This window comes from Cariama cristata, unplaced genomic scaffold (assembly GCF_000690535.1).
Source record: "Cariama cristata isolate BGI_N322 unplaced genomic scaffold, ASM69053v1 scaffold28304, whole genome shotgun sequence".
NCBI lineage: Eukaryota > Metazoa > Chordata > Aves > Cariamiformes > Cariamidae > Cariama > Cariama cristata.
The window spans coordinates 511-25,353 of NW_009612815.1; the positions used below are offsets into that span (position 1 = coordinate 511).

Sequence of the window (24,843 nt, forward strand, 5' to 3'; positions counted from 1 at the left end):
TCTGGGTTTGGATTTTGAGGTGCTTTTGTTCTTGTTCTCCCTCCCACTTCCAATATATTCGTATTTGTTTATTGATTGTGTGCCGGAGGAGGAAGATGAATGTACTTAGGCAGTTGTCATGGTTTATAAAACTACATGAAGAGATGGTTTCTGTATGTTTTGTGATCTTATCTGCAGTGCTTGTTTGAGAAAGATTTTTAAAAACAGCTAAGTAGTCCTTCAGTGTTAAAAAAACCAAAACCAACACAAACAACCCCAAACCCACAAAGCCCCAAACAGCCTTTTATTTGCAGAAAGAAGCTAGTAATCTTCTACAATTCTACACTCTGAGAAAGAGTGGAGTGCCTTAAACTTTATCATGAAGTACGCTCTTAGGAAATAGGAAGATACTGTTTCAGCATTATGGTCTGCTGTTTCCTTTTTACATCTCATAAGAATTTCTTTTTGGTACATGCTTGTGGCAGTCTTGCTTTCATCTTGGAAGCGTGTGTGTTGTGTTATTTTTTCCTTTAAGCGTCTTCAGCTATCTACCATCCTAGGTTATGTGAGGTTTTGTGTACATTCTAGTTTCTGTTGAAGGGGCTCTTGCAGAAACAGCTAACAAAGGGAACAAGTCAGGCGGCAAGATACTGTGTTTATATCTGCCATGTTTTTTCTTGGGTATCCGCAAAATTTGATACGTGTTGTTACTTGTAAGGGGGAAAATCTGGCGAGTGAAATGAGACTTGCGAAGATGACGTGGGCTATAAATGGGTTTTATACAACTTTGCATGTATGTACTTTCCGAAGAGCCTTATGAGAAGGGCTAGGCGATTTCAATTTGCGGAAGTTATCTGCATGTTTTACAGGCTTGTTAGATAGCGTTCCTTTCTCTGAGCCAGAGACTATACAACACACTCGAAAAAATTACAGTAATGTAATTGGATCCCAGACTCCACTGACTTTGTTTTTGTGTGGCATAGTCGTACTTCTACCTTTCACCAGTTAATAGGCGGCTGCCAGCAGTGGAACAATAGCTGCTGTTAGTGGACATTCAGAGACATGTCTTCTGTTCTTATTTATGTGTGTGGGTTTTGGTTTTGGTTTTTTTTTTCCAAATTCAGATTCGTCAAAACTTCAAATGGAGAGTTCTTCTGTTTCTCAAAGTACCAGAGTTTTAAAACATTAATTTTTGAAATGCTCATTAGTAGTTACTGAACAAGACTCTTCTCCTCACTTCCTTGTTTTTCTAGATTTTGCGACATTTTCACTTGTTTGTTGTTGGGGTTTTTTTTCATGAAAGAAATTAAATGGTGACAGAACTTCATGCTTATCCTTCTGATACAGAGCCATTTAGCTGCACGGTCCACCAGGCATGTCTTGGTTCTAACTGCAGCTCTGTGGGAGGTTGAAATAACGAAACTGATTTAGTTCCTTTCCAGAAGTCCTTGTGGAATACCTTGTTGTAAGCAGCGCAGTCTAAAACAGTTCATGCACGTACACATGTGTGTGCACGCACACACGGCATCGGTCTAGGCTTGGGGAACTAAAGCAGTATAGAGATGTTTCTTTCCCTTTACCTGTTGTACAATATGAACATAGAGGAAAGCCCACATTGTCTCAAAGGACAGTACAAAATAATTTTGGAATAAAGCTATGTAGGAGTACATTCTTGCACACGGTTGCAGATGCGCCGCAGTAAGGAAGTAGCGGCAACAGTCAAGTTCTGTTAGAAATGAGTACATGAAAGAAGAAAGCTTTTGGCGGGGGGGAATACTGATGTAATACTAGTACCAATAAAAATGGAGTATCTTAAGACTAAAAATGAAAACACAGTGTTTTTGAATAGCTTGCTCCGAAACATATTTGTACAGCTTGCAAGTAATAAATGAAATACCAGCAAAGTCAATTGAAAGCGATAGATACTACAACCAGTGTTTCTGGGTGTGATATCTGGAGTTTTAATGACAGCAAGGACCTCGTTTTAGAGATAGTAGCAAGTCCAAATTTACTTGCTGTGTTGAGTATCTGTGGTGGAGCCTGAATTTTCAGGACATTCCCTGACTGCAGAGAAGCGCTCATATCCTGAGATGTAAATTAATCCCCATTAGAGTTGCTGTATTCCAATTAGATTTAATTATATAGCACCCTAAATTATCCTGGCATTCTGTAGATTTCTGAGAAGATGGGTCGGAATGCAAAATTGTTAACAATCTAAAAAGCTACCAGAGAAGTAGAAAATGAAGGGCTTGCACAGAAAACAAAGTCACTGTTCATTTACTTTGTCTTACACTAACCTTAATTTTTATTTTTCTTTTTAAGCACTTGCAAGTGTATTTTTATTTTCTCTGACCACATCTGTGTGCCTGTACTCTTCTCCTACGTTTATTTTTGCCATTTGGCTGTTTACATTATAGGAAGCAAAATAGTAGTAAGTACATTCTGTTTCTTTTGGGAAAAAAAGTAGCACAGATAAAAATGCCTGTCTCTTCCTTGGTATTCTGCCAGTGTTGTGGCCTATGTGGAGGCCTGTCTTCTTCATTGAATCAGTTTAATCTCTGCTCTAGATAGAAGATACTTTCCCTGTATTGTTACAAAAGGCTGTTTAATGAAAATGGACTTGTGTCCCCTAATCTCAAGCATAAATAACCGAGTGAGGTATTGTTTTTTGTTACGTTGACTTTTCCTATCCATGAAAGTAATTTAGCTCGTTCTTCCATCGTGTTGGAAGAAGCAGGTTTTTCTGAAAGCCATGATGCAGAAGATCCATACTTCAGCTTTTGATGGGATGAGACATTATCTTCGTTGTTAAAAACCCTGGAAGAGATAATGGAAAAGAACCCAAAAAAAGCAGCCAAGAAAAGACAACATTTAAACATGAAGTTTTGTAGGCAATTATGATGTATAGCCATCTTACAGAGCGGCACAAGGTGATGCTGGTCCACCAGTTCCAATGTTTTTCCCCTTTCAATTGATGGGCTATAGTGCCTGTCTAATTATGGAAATTCTTTCAGCCTGGTTTCTGTGCAAGAAATATTATTGTTTCCTGAAGTTGTAATGCTTGTCTGAAAGTGTTTTCAAATTAATTCTATTAAAAGTCAGTTGTTTTAAAAAGTGGCTGAACTTTGTTTTTGTTTGCAGTTACAGTAGAGGAACCTCTTGGTGTAGCTGGAGTTTTTTTTCCATCACATTGCTTATTAATAGTCACAGTGTTACCATTGCAATTATTAAAGGGTTAATAGCAGTATTAGGGGTGCTGGCATGTGAACACCAAGGGAAGTCTAAGACTAGCAAATACAAAATGTATTTGGGTAGTCTAGCATTAGAATTATAAATTTTCTTACACGAGTGTTTTGATGTAAATTTTTTTTTCAGTGTAAGTGTTTGTTTCCTTTTGAAAAGGTACTTTGTCTTTGGTAACGTTGAGGTTTATGGAGCTAGATTCATTAGTAACGGCGGTATTTCAGTTACCTTCATCCTTGCATGTTTGCTTCATGTAATCAGTGAGTTAATGGTCCATCTATGTCTAGTGTCAAGTCCATTACAGTCCAAAAAAGTAGTTTTGTATATCCTAAAGGAGAGGGTTCATATGTGTGTGTTTGAACCATGTGGGAGGAGGAAACAACTGAAGTTCACAATAGATTTGCAAAACTAATATAAAATACTTCTCTACAGTGGTTGGTACTTTTATCTCATATGTGTAATTCACCAAGATCAGGAATCTACAGGTTAAAAAAAAAAAAAACACACCACCACTGACATACAGCAGGAGAGAAGAAGGTTGGAATCATGATGTTTATGCTTCTGTCTGAATCAAGATGCCAGCTGATTTTCTGATACTTTTTAATTGCTCCTTTATGAACAGACTATTCCATAGCTCTGGTATGGCTAATTAACAGTTTCTTTACCTGCAAGAGACTGACCTGTAGGTTTTTATTTTATATGAACCAATGCCCTGGGTCAGTGTAGCGGTTTTTTGTTTTGCTGTCGCATGCATGTGCAGTGGTGTTTGCTTTCTAACCACCATAAATGGAAGCCTAGACTAAACTGTTTCTTTTAGGATAGTGTATTGCTTTTCCTATCAACAAAAAGACAATGTTACTTTGTGACAGGAAAGGAGCTTTTTTTTTTTTTTGTATTTTTGAATGTTGAGGTCATTGTGGCTGTGGTTTGCCTAGCTTCTACAAATACAATGTTATGAACATTTAAAAATAGTGGCTGGTTATCTGACACTTATGGTTAGTATGATGGGAAAATAAAAGTCAGAATATAGTGTGACAAAATACTGCAATTTTTAAAAACAAAGAGAGCTTTTCTTTTTTGGTAGCAAACACACAACCTATTTTGGTTTTAACAGCTCTTCAGTTATAATAACAGGAAAACAAGAGTTTATTCCTTTTATAGATTTAGCATAGTAGTAACAGTATTAGGTTTCGTTAGTGATCTGCTGCTGTCACTCTAGGAAAACAAGAAAGAAATGTAAACTCTTTCTTGTGTTTTTCTGGTTTACCTTCCTCTAAACTCTCTTGAGACTACATCTGTGTATCTCCTAACAAGGTTCTTGTTTTGGCAAACATTAGATAATAATGTCTGATTCATACCATGTTTGTAGCTTTGCTGGATCAGAATTTTTATTTTTTTTTTCCCCTCCTTAACAAAACCGAACCAAATAGGTGTTGTAGTCAGATCTGAGGTATTTATGCCCTCTTTTCCCCCACGCCAAAAATAAATGTTGGGGTTCGGTTTTGGGGTGAGAATTAAATATTTTTTAGCTATGGCCAAAGGAGGGAGGAATATAAGGAGGGGGAACATCCTGATGTTCATATTCTGCCTTGTTTTGCATCCGTGTAGCCTCACTAGTAAGTTTAGCTTTTCTACATTTTATGTATGTATTTATGTAGCATGTGCTAATTTGCATAGCACATCTGTGTAACATTTTTGGTTTTATTCCCTCATGTCTTTAAAGCTGGAGTGCCTAATGCAGTTAGTAAGAGCTGGAGCTTCTGTAAATGCCAGTACAACACGTTTTGCTCAAACACCAGCCCACATTGCTGCTTTTGGAGGACATCCACAGTGCCTGAATTGGTTGATTCAAGTGGGGGCCAACATAAACAAACAGGTATGGATTCACACGTATTTTGTGTCTGCATATAGGTTTGGAAGGAGTGTCTTTATCCCTTTTTACTACATTCACATATATTATTTCTAACATCAGCTGAAGTGAAATGCCTTAATTATCAGTTACAGACCTTTTTCATTATAGTAGAGATAGGACTAATAAATGTCCTTTAAGCCACTAAAGGTTTAAAGAACATTTGTTTTGGGAATTGACATCTTGCTACTTCTTGAACAAAATGGGATGCTGCTCTGGTGTTAGCAGCATTAGCAAATACTCTGACATTGTAATGCCTCTTTAGGGGAAAGAAAAAAGACTAGTGAGGAACATCTTAGTTATTGAATGTGCTAAGAATTGAAAAATTCACCATTACCTACAGAACCATGAGACCTTTGTAGTACTTCATGATTTAGTCGTACAACTAACTAGCAAGGTCTGCTATGGTTCATTTTAAGGTGTATCTGTTTTCATAACAGTTTTCCTTTTTATATTATTTCCAAAGCTTTTCTAGTAACTTCCTGCAAATAGATCAGAAACAGGTACTTTGCTAACAAAGAATGAATGGGTGATTTTATTTTTTTTAAATAATTTTCCATTACTTTTACTGTGAGTATGGATAATGATTTATTTGGTAGCAGAGAGTGCATTAATGTAGCAAAATTCCTATAAAGAGCTGTTGTACTTTGGTACATTAACAGAATGAAGTGCTTAAAACTATCATCCTTTTGGAGGAAACCTTTGCTTTACTGAATGGATCTATTATGTATGCTGGGCATAGATAATATATGCCTTTATAACAGCACTCAAAATTATTATTTATAATATTCTATGAGAGTAATTAATACTACAGCATATGTGTTTACTAAAAGCTGTAGTATAGCACAGCATCTCTAAAATGCCTGGTCAGTTAAATCTTGCATCATACTTTTCTTAAAATATTTAATGACCAGACTGTGTTTTACATGCAGTAGAGTTAAGCTAAGTCTGCTGAAGAACTTGAACATTTGCATTTCTAGAGTTTGGTTCTTCTTTTTTTTAAGCTATGCAAAAATCAGAAATGGGGAAGTTTGTGTTGAGTTTTCAGAAAAGAAGGCTGGTGCATTGAGAACAGCTGTGAGACACCAGGAGAATTGTAGAAACAATGAAGGTGACTGGATACAGAGGCTATAGATCGCATCTTCTCCTTGATACCTGACAAAAGTAACTTACGCAATAAGTTATTGCTGCATAGTGGTAGAATCTTCAGAAGAGAAAGTACAAGAACTATAAACGCATCTGGAGACCAGGTAAGAATGATTAGAGAGGAAATGTGGCATGCACAGAATAAAGATGTACAAGTATCTGCTAAATGAGAAGAGAAGAATGAATGAAAATGAATGAATGAGAAGAATGAAAGTTTCCAACTATGAGGATAAAGAGAAGAACTGACCAGTGAGGTTGAAATGGAGTTGAAGAACAAGCTTGCTGTCCTGCAATGTGATGGGAGGAAAAAAATCACATCTAGTGAGTGAGGTTATAGCAAAGAAGAAAGTAGCAGCTAGCCCCCAAAAGAAGAGGAGAAGAGTGCAGGAATCTCTCCATGGGCTGAGGGCAACATGCAGATGACTGTAAAGGAAAGCAAAAGGCAGTATCATACACAGTTACAGTAGGCAGGAAACTCATTCCAGCTTAAAGAAGTCACCAAGACTAGCCAGTGACTCAGGAGTCTTTATAAATTGATGGCCTGTCACCAGAGCGAATCCAAATAATAGATCTGTGCTCCTCCACAGGAGGAAGAGTACTGTGGTTCTCAAGTTGTCAAACAGATAGTGGTGATAGCATCTCATAGACTTCTAAGGGCAGATTTAGATATTGACAGGCAAAGGATACTAATATAGATGGTATGAGAGTTGACACTGTGGAAGCCTTGTCTGTTCTTAGTGGTACATGTGAATGTAATAACTTTTGTGCTCCCGCTAAATGTTAGTTGAACATACAAGAAGAGATATTTTGGATTTGGTTCGATGATAAAATAAGAAGATAGCTCTGGTTAATTGAAACGGTAGTAGAAACAAAAAAGTGTCTTAAGTTCTTTGTTAGGATGGAACTGGTCAGTCACACTGGTTTCACGTACGTGAGCACTGAAAGCTAGACAGTGTACCTTGGTGATACCTATAGCAGCAAACTCATCCCATGAATATTTGGAATGTTTCACACATGGCTATGTAAAGCATAGTGCATGCTTTGCTTTCCCCAGTTCCTTCCAGCTGTTTGTTGAATTGCAGTCGAATTCTATTCTTGTTTGATTTGAACGCCTTAATAAATGATCTTGGTTCCTTATTTAACTCCCAAGCACTTCCAGGTGATCATCTAGGGTTTCCACCCACACTTTTGAGCTTTTGGAGCACTATTTCCTGATGTGTATTTTGTTTATTCCTTCCAGCTCGCTGACTGATGCTGTACTTCAAACAGACATAGTCACTGGCTAATGCTTGTGTGAGGACAAGTGTTCCATGGACACTGGATACAAAACACATGCTGAGAAAGATCTGGGAATACTTGATACTTAAACTAGTAAAACTTTCCTTCCAAACTGACTCCTGGTCATTGGCTACAGACTAACCCATCACCTCTGGAAAAAGAAAAGGATAGCTTCTGAAAAGGAATCCACTCGAGTCTCTCAGTCTTAACGTAACTTCCGGTACTCAGTAGAATTTGCATGCACGCTTTCTCATACCTACCCTGAGGTATTGTACGTAGCCTGTGCTGCCTGCCCTGAAGTTTAGGAAAACTTGAAAATGCGTATCTCGGTGCTGGTGACAGTTGCCCAGGATATTTCTCAGGCAGCAGCAATGAAGGACAAATGCTGAAAACTGCTTGTCCCTACTGTACCTTGCTCCCCAAGTAAGTTCTGTGGGTATATCCTGTGATGCCCAGCCGTCTTCTATAACTGTATGTGCTGGCTGGAGCCATCTGTCTCTCTTTATGATCAGTGGGCAGTTCTTCCCCCCTCCGCAAGATCACCATAAAAATTCACAGGAGAAAGCTGAAGAGCCAAGCAGTGATCTGCCTGTGTCTACCCAGCAGTGGACTCAAGAGAAAGTCCTACTATTTTTTTTTTCTTTAGTGGGCAGTGCCTGCTAATAGTTCTTAATAATGTGAGTCAAGACCTGCATTTGGCTACCTGCCTGCTCTAGCTCACTGTAACAGTGCAAAGCAATTATACCACTACTTTCCCAGATATTTTTTTTTTCTGATGTTTTATCCTTGTCACAACACAGATTGATTCTGTGCTGTTGTATGTATTAACTTCAGGTAATCATGAGTACTTCTTGATTAAAAACTCTGTTACTGCATTTAAATATATTTTTCCCTCTAGCCTCAGCCTATTAAACATTTCTATTGTGCATTGCCTGTGTTGATTGGCCAAAAAAAGTTTTGTGTGGCCTGTCTTAAAGAGAAGGGATAGGAAAACAGGTTGCCCAGAGAGGTGGTGGAAGCCCCATCCCTGTAGGCATTCAAGGTCAGGCTGGATGGGGCTCTGAGCAGCCGTATCTAGTTGGAGATGTCCCTGCTCACTGCAGGGGGGTTGGACTAGATGACCTCTAAAGGTCCCTTCCAGCCCAAATGATTCTGTGAAATACTGCATCCTTACAGGTGATGCCAACTTAGTTTTCATCCGGCCAGTTACCAGCGTGTGGTAGTGATGGCAGATAGATTTAGGAGGGTTAGACTACCCGTGCTAGCAAGAACTGTAAACACGCCGATATCCTTGGGGGGGAAGAAAACACTCATTCCTTTGGTATGGCATAGTTTTGTATTTTACACAGCAATTTGGACTAATCCAGATAAAAATATTCCATCAGTTCTCATCTGTATTCAAAATTCAGAAAGAAAAACCATCATGAATTCAAAGCATTTTTAGCAAAGAATGTGGAAAAAATACTCAGTATTCTCCAGCTTCTACTTCTTGGCTTTGGAAAGGGTAGGGTGCTGGGTCTATGAAATCTGAACAGCTTTTGGAAATGTGATCAGCTGATAGACCTTGAGATTCAGTCAGCTGAGTTAGGGAGTGGAGTTAGTTTATCTTTTTTTGTCAGGTAAAATAGTGCTTCTGTGTCTTACATATCTATACGAGAAGTATTTTACAAGTGCTTGCATAGTGCTGTGTTTTAGCCTCAGTAGGCACCTAAGCCCCACACGGCCACTTGCTCATTCCCTACCGCAGCGGGTTGAGGGAGAGAATCGGAAGGGAAAAGTGAGAAAGCTTGTGGGTTGAGATAAAGGCAGTACGTTGAGATAAAGTTCAGTAGGTAAAAAAGGAAACAAAGAAAATCAAAACCAGGAAAATCAAGTGAGGATAAAAAATTTTTAGAACACCCACACCACAACCAAACAATCCCCCAGTTGCTTACCGCCAGCTGACTGGTGCCCAGCCAGTCCTCCTGCAATGACAGTCCTGGGAAACTCCACCCTCCCAGCTTTTCTTGCTGAACATCATCTCATATGGTATGGAGTGTTCCTGTGGTCCGATTGGGTCAGTAGTCCCAGCTGTGTCACTTCCCAGCTTTTTGTGCGACCCCAGCCCCCTCCTAGCTAAAACACTCCTGCGTTATCAATCCTGCTTTGGTCACAAATCCAAAACATAGCACCACACCAACTGCTGTAAAGAAAATTAACTGTGTCCCAGCCAAAACCCCTACACATAGTTGAAAGTTTTCAGTGTAAATGTGCATGGGGGCTTTTTGTTTTAGAAAGAAATCTTTACAGGTAAGTGAATTATTTTATTTTTTTTTAGTGAAAGGGGTGTAAAGATACTAGTGAGTGAAATTAACTGAATCACATCCAGGGACTTGGAGAACAAAATGCAAAATATGTTTGAAGTTCAACTGCAAGATCCTAAAGCCAACAGAAATGTGGATCCCCAAAAGACAGAAAGAGGGAAAATAGAGTGAAAAATGGCTTTAGACTGAACTGAAAGAATGACCACATCTAAAAGAGGCCTAGAAATAAGCAGAGTTTGAGAAAAATATTTAATGGGTAGAGGAAATGTCTTTTGAGGTTAAGCAGCATAGCAAAGAAATGCAAACTGATTAATCAAGCTGAGCTAGATTTACTGCCAAAAAGGCAAAAGACTCTTTAGCCACGTAAATAAAAAGAGAATAAGGAAGGAAGCTAGATACTGACTCAATAAAATGAAATATAAGTCAAAGGTAACCTAGTCATGACCCCAAGACTGCTCTTGTGTTTGCCAAAGGATAGTCACGCTGCTCCAAGGGAAAGGAGTAACATGTTTGACAGTGGCAGCAAGTTGCAAAAAATAAACATGCCTATGATGACTGCGACTCTTTTTTGTCATCCCTTCAGGAGCACTGTACACAAAATACTTAGTCTCCACAGAAGCAAACAAACTTCTGTTATCTTGAATGCTAAATTAATAAGACTTAACTGGCTTTTCTGCTCTTTTTTTTACAATGTGACTTGTGGATAGTGAGACAAGTTTGGGTTGTTGGTGCAGTGTTACATCAGAAGGGTAAAGGGGACCCTGAAAAGTTCTGGTCTAGATATGGTGGGTCAGTACAAGTTACTGATGTTTCCCTTCCTGGAATATTACTACAGAAGGGATTATATCAAACTGAAGCACATAAGGGAACTGTGGACAATTAGAAAGATGATGAGGTATTATCAGAGATAATTAGAAATTTTTAGAGCCCCTCAAAATAAAGTCACTTAGTTTTTTCCACAGCCAAAAAAGAGGTAAGGAAGCTTCTTTTCCAAAAAGCTTCTTGGAAAAAACCCCTGTTACGTTGCTTTTTCTGTTTGGTGCTATCCATTCCTGTTGTTGAATCAAAACGGAATTGTTCTGAGGATCATAGAGTACCTTATTTTCCTCTGTATGCATGGTTTTGAATGTGTTGAAAAATAAGTAAACTTTAAAGCCATTTTTCAGGGGGAGATTTTTTTTTTCCTTTCAGTCTAGCTCATAACCCAGAGAGAGTTTCTTTGTAGAGCTCAGAGACTATTGCAGAAACTATTTCAGTGCAAACAGATTTGGTCCCATAGGAGAACTTCAAAAGAAGATAACGTTAGTGATGACTGAAACTTAGGTGCTGTAATTAAAACGAACGCTATAAAAATATAAATCTGTGTATTCTGTCATTCTCCAAGTATTAACTCGGTTCCTTCACTTTAGAGAAGAGATACACGCCTTTCTGGGCCAGTGATTGAAAGAAGCCCTTAAGACATATATTCTCTTCTGAGCTACTAACCTTTTTCTGTTTGTTGGTGACAGGATTGTTAGCTGCTGTAAGCTTAACTTATTCTTGTAATGCAGTGGTGAGGAGTCCTTTTGCAAAGGTCTTTTCTCATCCTTCTGATGTTTCCCCACAGCAATACTTCATAATTCAGTTCTCTAGATCTTATTGTGGGCAACATGCTAGATTTATGGGGCTAGTAAAGATTTTTGTCATCTTCGTCATATGCATGGCTAGTTTTTTTTCCTAAACTGAACTTTATATTGAATGATTATCTTTTAAATTAGGGTTGTAATTGTAAATACTAATGCTGGCAAAAGAGGCAAATCACTTCTTCTCTACACTTACACCTCTTTAACAAAAGGCGGGGGGGAGGGGGAAACCTTAACAAAACGATGAATAGAAGATGGCTTCCATGATGGGGAAACATATTACACTATGAAGAAAATCTTCCTGGGTAAATTGGTGCCAAATGAATTTCCGTGTGTGATAGTTAATAAAATTGTGTCCTCTGTGAAACATCTCTCTCTTCCTGTAACTTAAAGTTAAAAAACAGGAGAATATACTTCATTGGAAAACAGTCTTCTATTCATCAGCTACAGGCAGCCATTTTGGAAGAAGGGCTGTATGGCTCTTTTCTGGTCACTAAGGACTCCAAGCAGTGTTCTCCTCCTTTCTGTCTCCAAACTTCATGTCAGCCTCAGCAATTTTCCTTATTTTATAAGAAGGTAAACTTTGTCTGGTACCATTATTGCTCCCTGCTGGGGGTGCTAGGCGGTTCACTGTTCTGCTGAATATATGTCTTAAGCACTGGTAAACTGGCTTACCCTCAGTGAATTTATAACTTGTTATAAAAATGCTTTACCATGAGATAAAATTGGGAAGTAGAAAATTGAGAGTATGTAACACATAATCCAAAATTCATTTTCAAGTTATATTTACATCGTCTAAAAGATGTGATTTAATTTCTCAGAAGCTTGGCAGACAATTCAAAACAGTTATTACCTTCTATTAAGATGGTAGTATGATCATATTTTTAATATATTCACATTTCAAATAGAGCTAAAGTGTAACCAGTACTGTAGAGTTAAGCATGAACACTGTTGTATATGAAGACTGGCAAGTCAGTAAAGATGCTGTGTTACTTTTATTAGAATGTCAACACTAGCTATTAAAGGAATAGGGAAGCAAAAACGAGGCACATACAGTTAGAACATGGTTAATATCACTGGAGCAGACAAGTCTGTCAAAAATTTGGAGAGAAGGAGAAGGGGGAAGAAAGGAAAAAAAACCCTTGCTACCCATTGGAAGTGTTGGGGACCGTGATAATTAAATCGCATAACAAACCAATAACTGAACATTCACTTGCTACTTCCAGGCTGTATTTCATTACAGATTCTTCTCTGTAGTTCTTAATAGTGATGGTTAATTGCAAGTGCTGAATTCCATCTGCAGCCTGTAGATCATGATGCATGGAATTCACCTGCTGCTTGCCAGCTGCATTTGTAAAATTGCTCTAGATTCTCCCTGTTATCTGTGAAGATAGTTTGTAGAGAGGAGCTGCCTGAAAAGCAATACACTACTCCCAGTCTGTTTGCACGTAATATGACAAGATTAAATGATTGGATGCGCTGGTTAACAATAAGGGAATGTAAATGGATAAAGATAGTCAGAAAAGAAAAGCATATAGGACATGAGTCGATGTGTCTGTCTCAGGAGAGATCTGGCTTGTCCTGTGAACTTGGGGCATACTTCTATCACAGTAGCATTATGCATACATACTCCTCACCTGGTGAGTATTTATGATGCAGTAAAGTAATGCGTGTGTTAGCAGATCTGAAAGCCCTACAGGGTTGGCCAGTGGCTTCTGAATTCGAGATGGCTGGCTCAGTCCAACATATTGGGAAACAAAAGTGCTAGGGAATAGAAGTGCTAGAGTAACTTGTTGCGGTGATATAAGTTGTGGGTTTTTTTAACAAATGTTGCTAAATATGATTCTGCTGATTGCCTAGTTATTGGATAAAGCTTATCTTGTGAGTTAGATGCCCTTGGCATTATTTCTTGCTAAATATCTAGTGTACATGACAGCCTACTGCGAACTTGAAAGTAGTAATAAAGTACCTGACGCATTTGCTAGCTAATAAATGCTGCTTTTATATATCTGCTTTCTTAATTAAAGTGAGTAATGTAAAAATAAGATTTTAATTTTTAGAAAGATTATGCTTGACAAAATGTAGTTTGTCTTTACAGGATTATGTTGGCGAAACTCCTATTCATAAAGCAGCACGGTCTGGTAGTATGGATTCCATAAGTGCCCTTGTGGCTCATGGTGCGCAAATAGAGTAAGTGAGGTGGTTTTTTTTGTTGTTGATTGTTGTGTGTTTAGCTAACTAACTTAGACCAGTAAATATAGATACTAATGTCAGAAAGAAAAGTCAAAACAGCAGACACTTGATTAAAAGAGAGCTAGACATGTTCAACTGTAATGAAGCCCAAGATGTTTTGCATGTCTAGTAATAAAGTGTATTTTATCTAAGTGATACAAGTGTGCTCTATTAGTACTGCATTTATATCTGATATATTAAAATATTTATCATGCTTCTGTCAGATGACCCCAAATTGTACACTTTATCTAACGCCTAGTTATTTTGTACAACAAATTTACACCTTGCACTGGTGAATAAATATAGAAAACAATGCAAAAGCAACATTATGTGCAAAATAGCATCTCACACTCTCTTCGCAGTTAGTTTAATACTGTTTGTTAGTGTATTGTGTATTTGCCCTGTTAACTTTTTTCTTTAAAGGTTTATGTACTGCAAAAACATTCAGAAAATCTCACAAACTTTTGCAACTTACAGCATGGACAAAATGGATGCACTTTTCACCTAGAAATGTTGAGTATAAGCTCTATGGCTTATAATAATGTAAATACTTTAGCAATTTGTTTTAATTAGAACTAGCCTTATCTTAAATGGTAACTAGTTACTGTATTTTAACCTGCAATATGAAACTTTTAAGTTGTAAGTGAAATACGAGTCATGTAGCTAATTTCTTGTTTTACCCTTTGGTTTCCATCTTACTGTTTTTTTAATGCTGCCGTGATAAATCTACCATAAAATTTAACTCTTCCAATGTTATCATAGAGTATTCGGGAAATACAGTACTTTTTAAGTTAATGAACAAATTGCTTTATACGAAGAGATTGCTTCATAGAAAAATGACACTGAAATAACTTACGCAGCTGTCTCAGTTATTGACAAGTTCATGAAATCAGTCTTAAATTTATAAATTCCCATTTTGTACTCACTTTCAGGTATCTTAAGATAAGTTGGATTTAAATTTACTGTGGAATTGAGCAAACCTTAATTATCATCATCAATTAGCATGTAATCTTGTGCTTTTTACAAAATATCCAATCAAAAGAGAAGTTGTGAAACTGCATAAATGCTGTGAAATGAGTGAGTTAGGAGTCTGATGTAAAGAAGAGGACGTATTACATCCATAGGAGTTTGAAAACAAGTAACTGAGGTTGGAGATGTGGCTGCAACTTTAACTTACTGAACTAAAATTTTGATTTTTAAACATCCTATTTGCAAGCCATAGGCAAAACATTTCTGTAAAACTTGGAGAGTGATACCTGCCTTTGACCAAAGCTATTTGCAGCAGAAGTAGCCTAGGTTTATAGCAGTTTTAGTGAACAGGAAATAATTTGAATTCTCAGTTTTCTGACTTTGAATTCCATCTGTGTTTCAGTAGGATAGACTTGTCACAAGTTCTATAGGTAATGAAATACCAGATCCTATCCGGGAAATGGTAAAATCAGGGGTGCAAATGCAATAAGCTGATGGAGCAACCCATGTTCAGTCATTTAGAAGATCAGGACTTGGCCCTGTCACCTGAGAGAGCTAGCTGTTGACTGATTGGGATGAGGATTTTTCTCCATAGAATCTAGTTTCCAGGCTCAGTGTGTTAAATTAAGCCAAATCCATGTATATGCTTTTGACCTTGATTAATTTTGGGTTATCTGGGTTTTGAAAACTGGCCCTGTATCTCTAATGGTTATGTTGATTTCTTGATTTTTGTAACAACTTGAAAATGTAGATGCACTGAAAGTTTTGACTCCTTTGTTTTCTGGCTTCAGTTAGAAGAAAAGGAGAGGGATTTTATCTGTATATTTGAGTTGTCATTTGTGTATATTAACTGAAATGATAATTGACTGTACAGGACCAAGGCAACAGTTTTATTAAATACAGAACTAAGCACTACTTAGAACTGAAGTGCTGATCTGTACTGATGGTGAATATGGCCTTTGTAATGGGGATTAGATCTTGAATCCAATTTTTTCTTTATTTCTTCATACAGTTACAGTATCAAAATCTAGTTATGTGAAGATGCAGCAAATATCCCTTGTAACTGCAAATAGTCAAATATACTGCCTATACCTGCTATCTTTAGTATAGATGGAGTATTGATTGCACCATCCCTAGTTTTTTATAGAAAGTAGAACAGGGATGTTAAGATTTCATTATTAGATGAACACTAGTAATTGGTAGTGTAATATTGCAGGAAATGTATTTTTTATTAATGAGTGATTATTGAAATACTGCTGTTAAAATGAAGTAACTCGGACTAGTGTAATCTTTGATATCAGTGTTTACTGTATATCTGCTTTGTTCACTCCTTTGGTTATGTTGGAAGCCAAAGGATATTGACAATAGTCCAGTAAGGATAAAAATAGGAATTTTAGTTTGAATAAAATTGCCTCACTTGAATTGTTCTAGTTTACTTTATTTCAGGCTTGTTTAGTGTATTGCTTTTACAGAGAAATATAGTATGTTGCAGTCTCTAAATTTCATGAAGTTGTTGCATTGTTTTCCTAATTGATGAGAGAGAATTTGGGTCTCTATTCCTGTGTAAATTTTTAATAATATTAAAAAATAATAATTGTACCCTAGTGAAAATATTTTGATTTTTTTGTGGTATTTACCTTCTCATTTTAGCTGAAGCATATTCTGTGCACAGTATGTCCTACAGCCATAAAAATGGTTGCTCCACTAACTATGGTATTCATGGACCCTTGAAGAGGGGGAAGCAGGTGGTCACAATGTCCTCATATGAGTGAAAAGGTTTGCTGTGTAACTGACTTTTTAATGTGGATAGTACCTTTTAAAGTATCCATAATAACTGCTGGGGTTTCTCTAAAAAGCATAATTATGCGATTTATGTATGGTTAATTGTGTATTATTTATCATAGTGACAAACGAGTGTCCACAGCCCTTTATGGAGGAAAAGCCTTCTTGGTGCCATGTTTTGTTTTGCTCTTTTACACTATTTTTTTAAAATGCTGGGTATTAATATAGTTACATAGATTGCATCACAGCACGCATATATAAAAATATAAAATTCAGATATAAACACAGGACACTACTGAATCAAAAAAAAATAATAAGCACATGCAGCTGTTAATTATAGTGATTTGAACTTCCTTCTTCTGTTTCATGTCCGTTTGCGTGCAGTTCACTTGTGCATTGTGTCCTCTTATTTCTGGGTAAAAATTCTTCTGCAGCTGTCGTTTGAACAGTTGTGTATTCCTTAGTGACTTGATGTAGAGCTAGGAGAGAAGTTTCGAACACGGTATTATCCTGGGAGAGAGGTGTAACTTGTGAGACAGGATGTGGTTTGCAATGCGCCCATCCAATGGAACACAAGTACTTGCTTGCTTCAGAGTGTCTTGATCAAGATGCTTGAATAGCAGCATAGGAAAGCTTTTTATTTGCCTGCCAGAAATCTTAAGATTTTGGGGAAAATTGATTTATATACCGTGATGGGACGCTATCAGAAGACCCCAAAGAGTTACTTTCCTTTCTGTTTTCTTATACTCTGGTCTCCAGGTTTGGGGAGAATAACTGACATGCTGGGATAAATATACCAGTACATCTGTTTCTACCAGATGACAGCTTCATATCGTGATGTTGATGTAGTTTAGGCAGACACTTCAGCCACTTTCTCATTAAAGCTGTCTTGGATTCATTTGAATGTGTAAATTCACTCCTCCTGTAGTGCCAGAACCCTGTCTCTGGTATTTAGTTGTTCAGCAAAAACTTTATTCTCATTCTTTGACAGTGACTTAGTTTTAATTCTTTCCAAATTAATATGTCGTGAACTGCATTGTGGTGTTTTAAAAAAAGCTTCATTAATTTCATTTTTCTTCACAACTGCTCTCCATCCTGCATAACAGAAATCTGTCCAAAGTGAATTTTTTAGTACTCCTTAAAGGGATTAGCCCTTTGTGAAATTCTTGTAACGCGTTTCTGTTTGAAGTCTGTTTCCCATTTTAATTACGGCCACTCCTGTGATATGTCAGCTTTTGTTCTCATTTGTACTTTTGAGGCTTCTTGACATTCTGAAAGTCAGTCACCTTTAGTGAAGAGGCAGAAGAAGAGTGATGTGTAGATTTCATGATGACAGTGCCAGCATCGGCCATTCCTTTGTGATGTAAACCCTCAGTTCCTTTTCAGTCTGGAGGGGAAACTCAGATGGCCTGTTCTCTTGAAGGGTCTCCGGGTTCAGAGATCTCCTCCATTAGTTTCTGGTTTTCTTCCGATTTCTTAAAACCTTAGCAGATACTTACAGGTTTTTAACATTTCCTTGTTTTTCTTATGTAGCTAACTTAACTACCAAACCTTTAATATTGAACTGCAGTCCTTTTCTGGTATTAATGGATTTGTGAAGTTCCATTACTATGTCATCTTTTTACTTTGGAAGCTGTATTGCTGCATTGGTTCAGTGTAGAAGAATCAACATCCTACTTTCTTACGGTCATTAACCTCATCTTGAGAACAGTGATTCAGGTTCTTACTGAGAGTTTGTCTAGGAATAGGATTTAGGTGCTTTTTCAACAGAGTGGTTCTTATCTGTTAATTAGTGTATTGATATTTATATTATCTGTTTGGTACTTTTCAAACTCAGACTACTTCATACATGCTTCTTTTTGCAAACCTGACTGCCTGCTCTCCAAGTAGCAGTTAAACTGCTGGATTAATTACTGTTGTTGCATTATTAGACAGTGCAGTATAGCTGAGAAAAAAAAGTGGCTGTTCTTGTTTAATTGTCTATAACAAGCATTTTTAAGGGCTATCCCTGTAGTATTCTTGCAGTGACCGTTCTGCAGTATGGAGGCAACAGGTGTTGGCATTCATTCCTCCTTCCCTGCCTTATGTAAATTCTTCTGGAGAGGCAAAGTCAAAGTGGTTTGTATGTTTAGGTGGTGAAACTCTTAGTTCTCCTGCAACGTAATATCAGGTGAAGCATGCTACCTTCTTCCATGTTTGATTTCCATCCGCTTTGGTGTCCACTTGATTGCAATCACTGTAGAAGAACGTAATGTGGTTTGTAGGGGGTTGTGACCATGAAGTAAGGCAGTAATTTGGATTTAGTCTCAAGGAAAGATTTGGAAATAATGAAGCACCACATATGTGCATGGATAACTGGTAAATCAAAAAGTGGAAGAGAGAGGCTCAGTCTTACAGTAAACTAGAATGGAAAAGGGTAGCTTTCACAGATAACAGCTGCTCTGAATAATTGGAGGAACCTGAGGCAAACTCTTTACCACTGAGTTCCTGTTCAGTTGGACAGTGCATTATTCTTAGTGCGGGTGGAATAACAACGGTAGTTACTGACATCAGTTCAGAAATAGAGAAGAATGTGAGGGGTTGTACTTTTTAGGAATAAAGTTAAATCCTTCATTAAAGCAATGGTATTTTATGACCTTTCTGAAACACAAAGGAAGTTCACAGGATATGGGCCAGCTTGATAGGGGAGCTTATTCATTAGTGACGAGCCTTTGTGATTTATAGCACTGGTTTCTCAGCTTTTCTTCAGTCCAAAAGAGCTGGATAAAGAACATTGAAGTGTTACCCAGACTTTTATATGAGGATAGCTCAGATTTCTGGCAGGAATGTTTGGATTTTTTGTTGGGAGTTATCTGCCTTCACATATGATAGTGTGCTAATGTTCACTCTGCAGCTTCCCTTCAGATAGATTGTTTTTTTCTGTAAGATAAGCTTTTACTGGCAACAGAAACCTGGGTGCGGTTAAGTCAGGTGGAGACACTAAAGTGCTACGAAGTGGAACTTGGCAGGAGCGCAAGTTAGATACAGTGGAAGAAACAAGGATGCATTCTGTTCCAAATACAAGAGTTCTGATGGTTAGTCCAGACATCAATGGTGGTGATGATCTGTATGGGTGCTGTGCTTGATCTGCTAATACTTTTGACTGGATATGTGATGAGAGAATTGTTAGTTGCAACATGTTTGCTCTAACTTCTGCTGTGTCAATTTTAATTTCATTTGCTCTTCTAGTTTCTATCTTTTCCGTAAAGTTGATCATAATTCAACCAGTACCTTTGAACCTGGACAAAAAACAGTAGGGAGTTGTGGCATGGCCCAGAATATGTTCAGGTTGGGCAGAAGAGTTTTCTAATGTGTGTCATGTGCTACAGGTTACAAGATCTATCTCATTGCATGAAGGCTTAACAAACCCTGGAGGAGCTTTGGCAGCTATAACTTAGGGAAAATGTTACTCTTCTATTTCAGCTTCTGTTTCTTTCTTTCTGTTTTTCTTGATGTTGCTCATACATGGTAGATAAATTTTAAATGGGGGGAAAACCTGAGATGAAAAAACTTCTGTGAAGCTCACTTAAAGTGTTTTCATGCACTTCAGCGGTTTCTTAATCCAAAAGATCTTCTGTCTGCTTAAGTAAGAACATCAAGCTATTTTTGTCACAAAAATAAAATTTTGTGTAGTTTGATAGTCTTCCTCTCCATGCCTGTTAGAGGAAGATAATGAATCCATCTAATACCTTTAATTCTTTCATTCTTGATTTTTTTTCTCCTTTTGGCACAAAACTACTTTAAAATTAATTTACCTCTTTTCTTTAGTTTTATTCCCAAGCTCTTACTGTCCATGCTTTTTGTATTCAATCCCTTGAACTTTCTTCATGTTTGGCACCATTGAGAGAAGCTTGTTTCCTTAATTTTTCTAATTTAGGCTATCATTGGTTTTCAGTTCGTATGTTGAGAAGAAATAATGTAATTTTATTTGCTACTAGAGGCATCTTGGCAGAATCTGCATTGCAAGGTTGTTTTATCTTTTCAAGTCTGAGTTTGCATTGAACCTTGCCTTGGTAGTCTTCCATAATGCTTTCCTCGTTGTAAGCAACTTCATCTGCAGTTCCTGATCTGTTTCTAGAAACATGATAGCAGCAGCAATAATAGTTCTCATTTTCCTAAAGTTGGCTGGCTAAGTAACTTACATTGTCTTTGGCTTTAAAGTGGCTGCAGTACTAAAAAGATACTAATTTGGAATTCAGTTTTGCTAGTGATCTAGGAAATACTTATTTTCGTTTTAATAGGGAAGGTCTTTTCTATAATGCTGTGTTGCAATCAGACTGTTGTTTTAAGAGTTATCGTAGTCTTTCAGACCTTCCTTTTGTGAGCTGTGTTTAGGAATCACTTCTTACATAATCGGACATGAATTTTAAAATATTGCTGATTGCTGATACCAGGCAAAGCCAGATAGGCCTGTATTGATCAGGCAAAAGTTTTCTTGGGAATATGAATCATTTTTACAAGAGATACTGAAAATCGAAGTCCACTATTTGAAATCTTCCTTAAAGCATATAGTTTGGAATACAGATACAGCAGTAAATCGCTGCCTGATGGTGATGCTTGTGGTAATTCTAATGTTGCCTGCCATGGTTAATGAATTCTTTCTTCTGCCAGCATTTGCTCAGTTGTGAGTTCAAGTATCTAGGAGCTGATTATAGCTGCATAATTCATAGTGAACCTTGATTTTCATGTGAAAAAAGTGGCTTTGCAAAGAAGACCTTCCTTCTTTCCAGTATATTCACCTTGTTATGATTTTGGAGGATGTTCTGAGAAACTCTACTGTTGTTTTTAAGAGTCTAAAATAATTTCAGCTGCCACATGTTTTGTTGTGAAATAAAAACTTGGCACCAACTTGTGCTTTTGTAGATGCCCAGTATGTAATTCTAGCATGAATTTTTATAGCTGTCCCCAGCAGTGACACACGTCTGTTTAGTTAAGAAAATTTTTCTCTTGGTATCTGAAAAAAAACAGTGTTTGAAACTATTTCACAACTTTTGTATTTGGACACCAAAGGGTTAAAACACTTAAAGTTTAGTATTTTAAAATAATTTTGCTTTAGAAATTTTGGACTAGTATACTGATGTTTATATAGGAAAAGTTTTTTTTTTCTCACTGTGGGTGTTTTAGTGTTCTGATCTTTTTTTTCTCTTTCTTCTTTTGTTTTGTTTTAATCCTTGTATCTGCTAATTTTTGTATAGGAATAGTTACTAATTCTTTTGAGATACAGCCTACTAAATTTAAAGTAATTGAAGCCATGAGTTGACCGGTAATTTTAATCCATTCTATATAAATTTCAGTGAAGAACTGACAAATTGGTTTCAGGATGAAAGTAATAATGCTTTAAAGGCATAAAAGGCTTAGTATCTTGTTGTTAAGGTGGTCACATGATAATGGCTTACATATTGAATAATGTGCTACAGCACTTTATGTATGTTAATGTAACTTTTAATCTTAATGTTGCCTGCAAATATGTGATCCCTTATGATATAAGTTTCCTGTTTATGCACCATTGCCCGTTTAAATCAAACAGAAGATTCTGAAACTGTAAAAACTACACATGTCAATGTTTTACAGCTACGTAATTCGAATTGACTTGATTTTTTCAAGTAATCCTAGAAAGGGGGAGCATTCCATATAGAAACTGCTGAAACTGCCACAGGTGCTTCTCCGAAAACCTTACAGTTGTGGCATTGAATGTTCAGTATCGCTTCCTTTCTGCACACAAGGCATACTGTTGAGGTATTTGTTGCGGTGATTGGTTTTAATGCTAATCTAGGAATTCAGATATAGAATCTATAGATTTGCATGCTTTGCTTACCCTAATTTACAATTATCTACATTTTTATTTGTAAACTAACAATAGATAAGTTGAGATCAGTATTTTTTAACAGATATTACATTGATATACGAAAACTGTGGTTTATTTTCTTAGATTGTCGCATGGCATTAACAAAAACACAGTAAGCTGTAGGTGATGTAATCACTTTAAAATTAAACATTCAGGGTTTTTTTTTCTACATATATAAATGTTTTTTCAAAATAATTTACTGTTGCCATTTTGTAGCAAACATTTGTTTTGTTTTTCAAGGTATGTGACATTATAAGTGGAAGACAGTGTATTTCAAATGTATTTCTATGTTAAAGACACATAGAAATGTACTTGCTTTTTTCCTCCAGTAAGTATGAAAAATATGAACAATTGAAACAACTTAGAACCAAGTTTTTTCTAAGTAAATTCAATATAATTTATAATTCAGTGCAAGAAGGGCAAGTCTTTATCTTTTCTTTCTACAGATCCTTCTAAGAGCAGATTTTGTAAGTTATCTTGAAATAAATCTTTCCTACGTGAAGGTAGTTATATTTAAACAATTCTGTTTTGTTTTTTTATTTTCTAGAACTTAATCATAGTGGAGGTGTCTTGCATATTTTTTTAGAGCTTGCCTCAGATTTTTTGCTTCGTTTGGTGAACTTCTCAAAACAAGAAATTGTGGTTAGTTTGAAATAATAAAAACATCTTCCTGAACTAAAGCTAAACTGAAAGTTAACTTCATGTTTCTGTGCACCAATCCTGTTTGGTAACATACTTACCTCTTTTGTTTTTGGAACAACAATTGAATGACACTCACAGCCAGCATTTTTAAAAGCATTTCAAAAGCAGCAAATATCTAAGCATATGCTTCATCAGTGTCCTCTTTATAGCTGCTTTAATTTGATAAAAGGACTCTCAGATGAACTGTGCCCTTACAATGGGAGTTCTGATGATGTCAGTTGGAGAGAGAAAAGCATTAAAAAAGAAAAAGTCCTCTTCATACCAAGATTAGCCAGTTGTGGACTAAAAAGACTGCCTGTGGACATCACCTGATGGAAGAAGAAAAATATGTTCTAAGAGTGTTGTGTTAAGCACTGTAGATGTGTGAATAAATGTATATACAAAAAGTCAGAGCTTTACCTCCTAACACGTTTTGAGTTTATTTATAAAACCACATGTCACTACAGAACAATTCAAGTGTTAAATGTCATCTGTCAAGGAACTTCAAGATCACCTACTTCAACTCATCCATGTTCAGACTTCCCACAACTTCACTCATGGATTTTTTTCTATTTAGAATAACTTCATAATATGATAATGTATCTTTCCGATTACATTTGTCTTTTTTCTTTTGCTTTGGAGTTATCATCTTGTACTTCTGTACTTTGAAGAAAACAATATGTCTTTTTCATTCCCAGCTCCTGAATTTTAGCCTACAAGAAGGCTGAGGGTAAATAATATCACACTTCATGATTCTAACTTGGTTTTAGTGATAAGAATTACATGGAAAGAGTTAATAAACCAAAGGAAAAAAATGCTGCCAAGTGAAAAACTCTTGACAGGACTCGTTCATTTTTCAGATACTTGTGTTGCTTTGGAAATGATGCAAGGTATGTGTTTTCTAAGCATAGAGTGAATTGACTTTCTGACCGCTTACCGAAACTGCATTTAGTCCTGGGCAAGGTTAAGTTTTTCTCCTGTTTGTCAGTTCAAGCCTTCGTGTGTGTTCCTGTCTGGAGTAGGTGCCAAAAAAGGAACGATATTTTCAGAGCTTTAGTTTTCAGTGTCCCTTCTTCAGTTTTTCCACCTGTTCCTGTAGCTGGACTGACCTTCAAAGATGTCTTCAGTTTTTGACTTTGTTGTTGTTGTTACTGGAGAGAGGGAAAGTTAAAAGTTTTTGGAGCACGGCTATCTGTTTTGACAGTAACTCGGCCAACCTTTAGAAAATACTGCACCAAGTCAATGAATACTATTTAATAAAAGACTGACTGATCATAAAATGTATGTAACTTTTCAAGACTTAGTCTGATTTTCTTTAATATGACTTTCTTTAATACAACTTTCTTCCATCCTTCCACATGTTCCTTACTGGTAGCTTCTTAATGAGATCATCTTTGAAAAATAGAGTCCATGTAGCTTGCTATTTGCTTAGGCCTAGCTTAGAGAAAAACCCTCAAAAAAAATATAAGCTTGTCCTCAAGTTTGGCATAAAACCCAAAGCCCCAAACAGTAACAAAAAAAAAAAATACCACAAAACCTGCAGGAAATTCTTACTCATTTTTAAATTCCAAGCAATGCAGTTACAGAAATAGAGCTGTCGTATGTGCTGTATGACTAGCAGTAACAAAGGGACGGCTTGCCTGAAGATTTAATATCAGACAGTGTGTTCTCAGCTTCTTTGGAGATACCACTGTTGGAAGGTATTTACGGTAAAAGATCAAAACTTATACTGAAGGGGTTTTTAACTTACGAAAAAAATGGAAGATGGGTGGAAAAGAAGGTTTTTTCAAGAGACATGAAATTTTGAGATCCTCT

At 36.8% G+C, this 24,843-nt stretch overlaps 1 protein-coding gene across 1 annotated transcript in view; it reads left to right on the forward strand.

Moving 5' to 3' along the window:
- The first annotated feature begins 4,933 nt into the window (after positions 1-4,933).
- Positions 4,934-24,843, forward strand: part of ANKRD10 (ankyrin repeat domain 10) — a 32,658-nt gene continuing 12,748 nt past the window's right edge. The window contains exons 1-2 of the mRNA XM_009698789.1: positions 4,934-5,098; positions 13,579-13,670. Of these exons, the coding sequence (XP_009697091.1) occupies positions 4,934-5,098; positions 13,579-13,670 (257 nt within the window). The remainder of the gene's footprint in view (positions 5,099-13,578; positions 13,671-24,843) is intronic.